A 9,887-nucleotide genomic window follows, 5' to 3' on the forward strand; every position below is an offset into this window, starting at 1 on the left:
TTAAGCCATTTAATCACCATTTCTTATAATTCACGAGTTTTGCACTTTTTTCAATTTAGTTCTTTTTAATTAATTTACTATCAAAACGTTAAAATTTTCTATTGAAACTTTAATACTACCTTAATGACACTCCGTAAATACTTATAAAAATATTTAAGAATCGGTTTATAGAAACGAGGTCTCGATACCTCATTCTCTAAAACCACTTGACCTAAAATTTTACTACTTGAACCTAATAATTCATTATAAAACTTAAATTGCCGGTTCAAAAATCTTTCTAAAATCACATTTGACTCATAAATACTAAATAATAAAATTTATGAGCTACTCGTCGAATTTAGTGGCCTCGAACCACTGTTTTCAATACCACTGAAAATCTGGTTGTTACAACTATTCTCAATCTTTTTTGTTGGGTGATTTTGGCCATTTGTTGGCCGGCACCGCACCCCCAAAAAAAATTTAATCAGATAAAGGGGTGCCGGCCATTAGTGTGCCAGCACCCCCAATTTTTTTTGAAAAAAAATACATGGGTGCCGGCCATCTAATGTCCAAAACCCTAAAATTTTTTTTTTAAAATAGTGGTGCCGGCCATCTATTTCCCATAATCTAATTTTCTTGTTTATTTCAGGTAATTTGATTGAATATTTTTAAACCAAAGTTATTTTTATAAATATTAATTTTTTTTAGATTAGATGAGTAAAATAGCCTTGTTTGCCTCTGGATAGGATGGAGTTCATCCTTATTCCTTGTGTTCCATCCTCAAAAACTCTCGCAAGCATCTCGGGAATAGTACCCAAGTTGTTGGCAATCAACTTCATGAGATGAATCATAACCTTATGCAACTCCATTGAGTACCTATCAAAACTTGCTCTGAAAACAACATAAGTTGCAGACGATTAATGCTGTACCCTATCACGGTCATGAAATTGAAGGATGATTACTGATTACCTGAATGAAGGGGTATTGGTCGGCCAGAATCTCATATTTCGCAAGGGCACAGGCAAGGGAAGAAGGAAGAGCATGTCGCGGCAATCAAGCTTCTGGTCTTCTGAAAGTACGAAGGCTTGACCATAGCCTTCAAGGTTGTTTGATGTGAAAATTATAAATTTATCATTCAACTATTTAAAAATTAGAAATTGGTAATTGACTGTTTAGTTCCTAACTAACATTATGGAGATAAATAAATTTAAAATTTGATTACTCAACTATTAATAAGTTTACAATTTGGTCTCTCTCAACGTAATTTAATAATTCTTTCATTGAAACAATAAGTTAATTTATGTTGTCTCGAGATATTAGGTTTTTTTTTTCTTTTGATGTTTCACCTTTCAAAAATAATCAATTAATCAAATAAAAAGTATGCGCGAAAAGAAGATTTGATGAATTATATAAAGAAGTAAGAAGTCCTTAATTACAAGACAATCTAGTAGCATAATTTCTTTAGTTATTAATTGGATACAATAATGATGATAAAAGTGATATTGATAATTAATTGCTAAACGAGAAGGAAATTAGTCACTATGAAGAAGGGTTAGTCAGCCCGTGTTTTTTTGAATTGCAGCATTCAACTTTTGCTGAAGGAGGTATTTAAGAGGCTAATGATCAGTTTTGAGGGTAATATGAGGCATTTATTGTTTCTCATAAATTGAGAGATCACAAGTGCTGTGGTCCAAAACTATTGGTTAATCATAAAACTAAATACAAATATTTTTACATCAAACTGTTTCTTTGAAGGAGCTACTTGGTCATTTTCTTGCTAAGGCATAAGGGTTAACAAACCTACAATTCTTTCTAATTTCTCCTTCAAGTCCAGTGAGTACATTAATATTGCCCATCTTAACAATTGATTTCGCAAATGAACTGAAGAAAAGCTCTTCATTAGCTGCGAAAGCCCAAACCAGCTTTATTATCTCTCCTTCATGGTCTTCTGTGACCAACACATTATCAGATCCTAATAATCCATTCCCTTCAAGTATGTTAATGTAATAATGATTGTCAAACTTTGCAGGAGTTGAAAAATCGAGCGGTGCAATCGCATCATCCCTTCCTGAATCCGGGCATATGGACCGTAGGATTCTTCGAAATGTCCGGTATCTTTTGTACTTGTCACGCTTTTCTTCGATGTCATAAACCCTTTGTCTGAAACTCACACATCTTGCCTTCCCAAGTGTATGGCCACCTGTTAACCACAGAATTTAGCTTTACATACATGCATGCATGCATACATACATACATACATACATACATACATACATACATACAAGATTGAGACAGTTACCTGACAAAGCAACCAAATCTTCTATATCGAGACCTTGTTCGTTGAAGTTGGAAATAAGAGTCTCCAGAGAGGAATTTGGGGCAGGGATGAACTGGTTTGCACCATCAAGGCTTGCTTTCATGGAGTCTCTCCTCCCTAACCAAACCTTCCATCTTGGGCCTCCTCTCTGATCAAATACACAACACTAGGTTAACTAGGATGGTATTATCATGGTTGCCTCTCATCATACATTATTAGATCATTCATATATATATATACACTATTTGAGAGATTTAAAAGTACCAAAGCGACAGCATCGCGAGCAGCAATGGCTAGAATATCAGCACAGGAGACAGTTAGGGGACAAGCCTCTTCCAAAATGTACTTAATCTCATCAATGACTTTGAATCCACGTACAGAATTGAGGTTAGGCCCTGCTTGCTTTTCACTAATGATGTCTCCATGGTTGTCCAAAAGAATTGATGCATCACATCCCTAACACCCCAAATCACATTCATCAATTAAGCCCAAAAATTAATGAAAGGTAACCAAATATGATACTGAGAAAAGAGATCTAACCATAACAAAGCAATCATGAAAATGCAAGCGAAGGAGCGAGGCTGCCATTCGAGGATCTTTGAGCACTGCAATCTCAACATTTCTGCTAACAATCTCTTCTGCCAAGGGACATGTTTCTTTGTAGTAATCAAGATACAGAACTTCATTTTCAACACTTAATGTAATTCTAACCATATTTAAAACAAAAACCACTAATATGAAGGATGCTCTAATAATCTCCATTCAAGCAAATTGAAAAATTAAAAAATCGCTTGTAGAATTAAGGTGGCTCAAGTTGATAGATATTGCATGGCTATATCAATATATATATGGGCACACGTTTTGACAGCTACGTTTTTCTTGTATCATTAATGCCTCCTCTGTGTTTTTCAAGCCAACTTATCTTTAAAAAAATTCCATCGAGCTGTTTAATCAAAGTAGATACAACCAACACCTAATCTAACTGTTCTTTGTCTTTATTGTCATTTGTCACTACTAATCTTGCCACTGCTACAGTCTGAATGATCTGATTCGAAACCAAAATCAAACTTTCAACACATATCTTATAATTTAAGCTCCTGTTGGTGTTATTAAAATAAATAAATTCATAGTCAAATTATGGTTGTCTAACTCTTGAACCTTTCTCGTCAGTCTGAATTTTCAATGAACTTCTGGAAATGCCAATTTTAGTTTATAATATCACCAAAATTTGGCTCAAATTTCAAAAATTAAAGGGAAAAAGAAAAGAAGATAAAAGTTACAAGACATGCTGAAATTACTGCAAAATTTCTGTGGACTGTAAGAGGAGTTTGTAGAAATATAAACTTAAAAGGTGACTATAATATACAGAAGACAAAAAGAAGAAAAGAATTTTTAGTTTCTATACTTCCAGCTCCACTAAAACGACAAGTTCAAAAGCTGTAGTTAACTCTATATCATAATAGTTTGACTCCCACCGCAAACTACTCAATATCCTACTGTCATCTCTTGAACACTAAGTAGCTTGTTCATTTCCTGTAATGCTATGTTATTGAATCCTCCTGGGGCATCTCGGAACATGTCCCCCCAAAAAAAGACACCCTGCTTTCATCTCGTCGTGTTATTTGGTATCCTGCTTCTGTAATAATACATGTAATCAGACATTGAAAGAACAATTATTATTGTATATCATTGAATATCAAATCGAGATGAGCTTTTTTTTTTTTTTATAATAACAACTTTGTTCATATTCTTAGCACAGAGGGAACGGTCATCAAGACACTGGTATGCTTGGTAACTTGTTAATTGTTAAGTTTTATTACCTGGTTTTTCTGCTAAAGCTCAAAGTCTTTATTTTCATCAAAGAATATGTCAGGATGAACAGCAGCAGTGCTAACATTGAGAACCCTTTGCAACTTCCGATGGTCCAAGACTTCAACTTCAAGTAAAAACGTTGAACTGATGGGTCGATGATCAGAGAATCGTATTTCAGCTTGCTGGTAACAAAGTTGTTTTATGCCTTTTCCTGACCAGAGTATACGATCACACCTACCAAGCGAATTAATACACATTATAAGCAATCGAATAATGTGGCAGTTTATGAATAATCAGTGACATTGTGCCAGAAATGTTGGATTTCCAGAAATCTTTTCTAACTTTTAGATCACATTTTTGTTCGTTACTTTACAAAAGCTATTGCATACCATGCCGGAGATCTCTTCTTCTCTCCTTCTCTAGGGATCTCACCAACATATCTATCTGAGTCCATTTCATACTTATAGGTGGGAGGAAAGTCTATTACCCCTTCTTTCCATCCATCAAATACATGGCCACTACACAGTTCATTATGAAGCTGTGGAACAGAATTGAAGCCATTAAGTTTTGTTATTAAAAAAGCCTGTACACTAAGGTAAAACTAGATCACTCTGATACTCACCTGATCATAGTTGATTAGTTTGTCCCAGCGCTTTAAAGCAACAAGCTTTCGCACCTCGGCATCCAACAAATCGAGACGATAATTCAAATCCCCGAACCAAAATATCTGACTGTCAAGAGAATAGCCATTTACAAATTAATGTCTCATGTAGAATTCACTGAGAATATAGGTGACATTGATTGACATTAGCTGTTTGTTTGCTTCAAATTAATGCAAACTGCTCCACAAAAATTGGCAAACTGACTAGTTCTTGCGTACTTGTGAAGTGTGAACAGAATAAATAAAAATTAGATGCTGAAATTTTACTTACTCATGAGATGGAATTGTTAGGGGCTGATCTGTATCAAGGGCAGATGAGAAATGGGTACGTCGTATAATTTCATACACATCGGAGTTACGTTTTTGCTCAGCTCCGACCTTATGACCTGAAGTCAGATGAGAACACACAAAGCACAGCCTGGACTGAAAAAGTGTCATGCTAACAGAAACGGATCCCTGCAAAAGCAAAACCCATTTAAGAAATCAATAATAATAATAACGCATGCATGTTCAGTGTTTGATCAGTGCTAATGGTAAATGTCATCCACTTTGCAGCCGAAATAATTCACTAGAAAAGTATTTGTGGTAGCTATGAATCGTAGTTTTGGTGCCAAAGACATCTGTAAAATGCCTAATCCGTTCCTAGAATAGAAGAATAGTCGATACCTTGTTTCCCATGTAGCCCATAAGACCAATTCCAACGGGAGAGACTTCCAAATTGTTTATATGTCTCCTCAGCCTCTTTCGTACCCATATCGATATGTATATTCCAACCATCTGTTTGCTAACTATCCTTACGTAATTTGGACGTGACTTTGCCCCATCATTATCTTGTTGCTCCACTGGTACTTCTAAGAAAGTATCATCCTCCTCTTCAGGAAACTCGTCAGATATCTCGGAGAAAGAATCAACAACCTCTAGCTTTGGTTCCTCATGCACGATTGACTCTAGGTTTCCAGAGCTAAAGTGTGATCTTTTCAATCTTCTTCCTGTTAACAACGCATGATGCGGACTACAAAGGATGGAGTTTTCTGCCAGAGTAAAGCCAATTCTAGCTGAGCTGCTTAGTACTCTCCGCAATTTCGAATGTGAAGAGACAACTTGTGGGGTTGCATCTAACGAGTGTTCTGGCCAGTCTAACCTAGTGTCAAAATCGACTCCATATATTCTCTTCATATTTAAATTTTGTCCAATGTCAGAAACTTTCTTCAACTCTTTTTCTTCTAATTCATAGCCATTAGCAGTCTCCAGATCACACATAATTCCCAACGGCGTGGCATCTATTTCATCTGCTAATGCATCTGCGACCGAGGAAGTCCTTAATACAGGAGAAGGTGGGGCACTATAGCATTTGTGCTTGCTTTCAGGTTCCGAAGATTTGTTCAGAGTCCTTCGAATGATTGCCTCCCATTTAGGAATCGGTCTGTTATCCTCGGCTCCGAATACATTTCCGGCATTCAAAGGGACTACCTCTTGGAAGCTGTCCAAAGCAGATCTAGTATTAAAATATTGGATGAAAAAAAACAGAAGCATCTAAAAACAAAAACCAATAGTCAAGTAACAACCAGCAATTGAGAGAGAAAAATATAAAAAAATTGCATATGCACATGGTGCTTACTCATCCATAGCAGGCAAAGATGTGGAAGATTAAACCTCAAATGGTATAAGGTCCAGCAGAGAAAGGAAATACTCACCCAATAATGTAAATATCTGCTAGCTCTTCGGTGCAAAGCCAATCATCAATCTTGAGATCCTCGAATGGAAGTCGTCCAGCAACATTCCAAGTGCATATTCTCAACCTATATATGCAACCACAATACGTTTCAATAAGAATTAATACCCAACACCTTAAGGCGTTAACTTTAAGCATAAGCAATTTGCGGCCAACCTCACATCCTTTATATTGATGTATTGTGCACGCAGAGTTTCTGATTTCCCCCGCCTGTGTCTGAATCGATAACCCTTACTAGGTGAATCTGAACAATGAGACATCGAACCATAAAAAACAACTTCAGACAAACAAATTATTAGATAACAACAATTTACTTAAGACCTTAGCCAGGCTCATATTTTGATCTCTATAATACAGGGGTATGGACATTGCATATATATTTTAACAGTTTTACATATAGGTCACATGCATGGTTAAGAACCAAGGCCATCCGAGGGCGACATCAATTGAAATCAATGTTTACCGCATAGCCAAAAACATGCATGGCAGAAGGGAACCAGAAGAATCAACACAGATAAGTTTGAATATGCTCTTAAGCTGAAAGAAATATTGAACAATTTTTATTCTAACAAGGCAAAGCACAGATGTAGAAAACAAATATTGCCTGAAATTCGGCTTCTGCAGTCAGATTGCTTTCCTGGTGTCCTATGGGTCTGATCCTCATCATCGTCCAATCTCGAGTCTTTAATAGAGCAAGCTGGATGAAAATTGAAGAAAAACATCATCAAAAGAAGAAAAGTATAAGGAAAAGATAGATTGATCAATGTGACATGACATTACCATCATCTTCACTCTCGGTTTCGGTGTCAACCTCATCTTCACTAAAATCATGCACTTTTGGCTTTATATTCAACCATTTCTTCATCACAATGGATGGCCAAAAGGCCTAAAATCAAAACAATTTGACCAAAGTTAAGCAATTCAATCATCACTCTTTACATTATTTCCAAATTTGGATAAAAGCAAAAACCAGTAAGCACCAAAGCATACCTCAGAACGCCTTCCCCTCCTAGTTTTCATAATCTTTTATCAAAAAAAGAATAGAAAACTGAGAGTAGATATAAGCAGCTTCCAAAGAACAGGTTGTGGACCTTGAAAATGGAAGCAAGAACAGGAGGCTAAATTGTCTGATATTCACAGTTCTGTAAGATTAATATATAGAGTTATAACAGACAATTACAACAAAGGACTAAAGTCGGCTTATTTGATGCCAAGCACAAGGAAGATTCATGCTAGGCACCAAACAGAGAAAAACATGTTTCACAGACATATAAAACCTCAACTTGCAAAAAAAGATAAAAAGGAAAAAGAAAATTCTCTATGGTCCTCTTCTCAGACGTCCAAAATTCCTCTGCTAGAAAATTGGCAAAAGCATTTTTTTTTATATATTATAAAATATTCAATTATAACCAGAAAAACAGACCCAGAAAAATCAAAAAGTCACTTTCAATATAACATAACTACAGTCATGATTCAATTGATAATGCAACACGCTTTCATGTCAAGCAAATCACTGGCTATGTAAAGAAAAAAAAATGTTATTTTTAACTCAAATGAAAACCCAACAAGATTAAAACTTTAACAAATGCAAACCCAAACAAAATAGCGAACTTCACCTTAAGGTGGTAAACAATTAGAACCCAGATCATCAATCTAACCCCTTAAACTAACAAAAAAATTTTCCGACCACAAATAATAACTTAGAATGATGACACTATAAAAGCAAAGAAAAACACTGATTAAGACAAGAACCAATAAATTTGAGGAGGGAAAAAAAAGACAAGAAATCATAAATGGGGAAGGGGGAAAAAAAACCGATGATCGTACTATTCAGCAGCCAGGATTTAGTTATACCCCACCATTACAATAAATATAAAAAAATATGAAGCAATCCAAATAAACAAAAAGGAAAGTTGACACTACTGGGGCACTTTAAAAATATATAAAAGTTTTTAAGTCAAATGGGTAATCAACATTCAACACAAAGTAAACCAACAACAGCTGTAGAGCCCCATTGGCTGGACGGTTTTCATGCAAAAACATATCTTCTATAAATAGATTGTAAATACAATAAAATACTATAATAATAAAGTAAACCATATTTATTAATCATGAAAAAGAAAAGATAATGAGGTTAGATGTTCGAAAATTTGACGCATGAACTGTAACACAAAAGGGACCACATAAGCTGGATCATCCGCACTATATGTGAAGGTAAATAGCTTTCTGGGTATCAACTGAAAAATCCACATCTGTTTTCTTTTACTTTTCTTTTGTCCATATTAAAAAAAAACCTTTATGGTTTTTCTTCTTTTTTTTTCCTTGGGGGGTTAATTATGGGAATGCTGACTTTAAGGTTGTGGATTATGAGGAGATTTGGGAATTGGGATTATAGCCATGTAAAAAGGAATAAGAATTAACTAAAGCATAAAGGCATTTCCTTTTTATCCTCTAGTTCTCCTATCTAAGTAGGGGACAGGTGAAGTTGTGAACATGCGTACGGCAAGTCGTACTTAAGGTTGTCTTTGAGACAAGAAGTATATAGGTTGAAATATAGAATGTAAACTCAACTATTGGGCTGTAGCAATACTGTTCTTTCTCTTTCTTTCTTTTTTTGGTGTCTAAAACTTTAGGGGGATTATAATGTTAAAAAAAAATTAGGTGATTACAACTTGTCTCCAATTTCAACTTGTATTTGTGGCTGGGCTTCCATTATTTTTTGTATTGAATCAGTCAAATAGTCCATTTTTTTCTTACTTTGTATATGATGCATTAAAAATTGCTATAATTTTGTGTATTATTAATAAATACATATTTTTTTAAATATTGGTGATGTATAATTTTATAAATCAATAATGTAAATTTATAAAGAAGAAAAAAAGAAAAATAGGTTTCACTGTCAAGGGAATCTATTATTATCCAAACAAGTGTACAAAATTGTTAATCCTATAATAGCTGGAAAACATGTCAAGCCAGCTCAGCTCCTAATAAAGAAAATCTAAGTTTCTTTCTTAAAAAATCAAAGACTATGGTCTATATGCATTGCCAAAAAAAAAAAGAGAAATTTAATTTACATTGGCAACTTTTTAAGTAATATATTGGTTAAGGTTTTGCAAAAGTAATGATTGGAATAAAACTATGCCTTTTTTTTTCCAGTTGTTTCCTTTTTCTCTCATAGATCGTTTGCCATATAGCACACGGATTTTCTTAGTCCTTCATTTTTTTTATAAAAAATTTCTTTAAATTAATTTTTTTAATAATTTTTATGTCTATTTTATGATTTATATTTGGAGTTTATAGTTATCCTTCAATAATGTGCCTTATTACTACACCTAACACTTATTGGTTAAATTAATATTTTTTTAATTTAAGCGTATAACAAAATT

General features: G+C 34.5%; 2 protein-coding genes across 3 annotated transcripts; both read right to left on the minus strand.

Moving 5' to 3' along the window:
• Positions 1-1,606: 1,606 nt before the first annotated feature.
• Positions 1,607-3,238, minus strand: LOC121211110 (peroxidase 20). The gene is made up of 4 exons (XM_041083401.1): positions 2,837-3,238; positions 2,561-2,752; positions 2,279-2,444; positions 1,607-2,179 (listed from the first exon to the last, which is right to left on the minus strand). The coding sequence occupies exons 1-4, from the start codon at positions 3,056-3,058 to the stop codon at positions 1,746-1,748; spliced, it is 1,014 nt and encodes a 337-aa protein (XP_040939335.1). The 5' UTR covers positions 3,059-3,238; the 3' UTR covers positions 1,607-1,745.
• A 352-nt stretch (positions 3,239-3,590) lies between these two features.
• Positions 3,591-8,485, minus strand: LOC121211109 (type I inositol polyphosphate 5-phosphatase 2). 2 transcript variants are annotated; one of them, XM_041083400.1, is made up of 12 exons: positions 8,118-8,485; positions 7,492-7,592; positions 7,282-7,387; positions 7,106-7,198; positions 6,658-6,745; positions 6,464-6,568; positions 5,436-6,249; positions 5,041-5,225; positions 4,731-4,839; positions 4,498-4,646; positions 4,117-4,342; positions 3,591-3,932 (listed from the first exon to the last, which is right to left on the minus strand). In XM_041083400.1, exons 2-11 carry the CDS (start codon positions 7,519-7,521, stop codon positions 4,129-4,131), a joined length of 1,893 nt encoding a protein of 630 aa, XP_040939334.1. In that variant the 5' UTR covers positions 7,522-7,592; positions 8,118-8,485; the 3' UTR covers positions 3,591-3,932; positions 4,117-4,128. The 2 variants fall into 2 exon arrangements, 1 of the variants encoding a protein (XP_040939334.1); XR_005906484.1 differs by lacking the exons at positions 4,498-4,646; positions 8,118-8,485 and having other exon boundaries at positions 7,492-8,103.
• Positions 8,486-9,887: the final 1,402 nt, after the last annotated feature.

The sequence above is a fragment of the Gossypium hirsutum genome, chromosome A12 (genome assembly GCF_007990345.1).
Source record: "Gossypium hirsutum isolate 1008001.06 chromosome A12, Gossypium_hirsutum_v2.1, whole genome shotgun sequence".
NCBI classification, from domain to species: domain Eukaryota; kingdom Viridiplantae; phylum Streptophyta; class Magnoliopsida; order Malvales; family Malvaceae; genus Gossypium; species Gossypium hirsutum.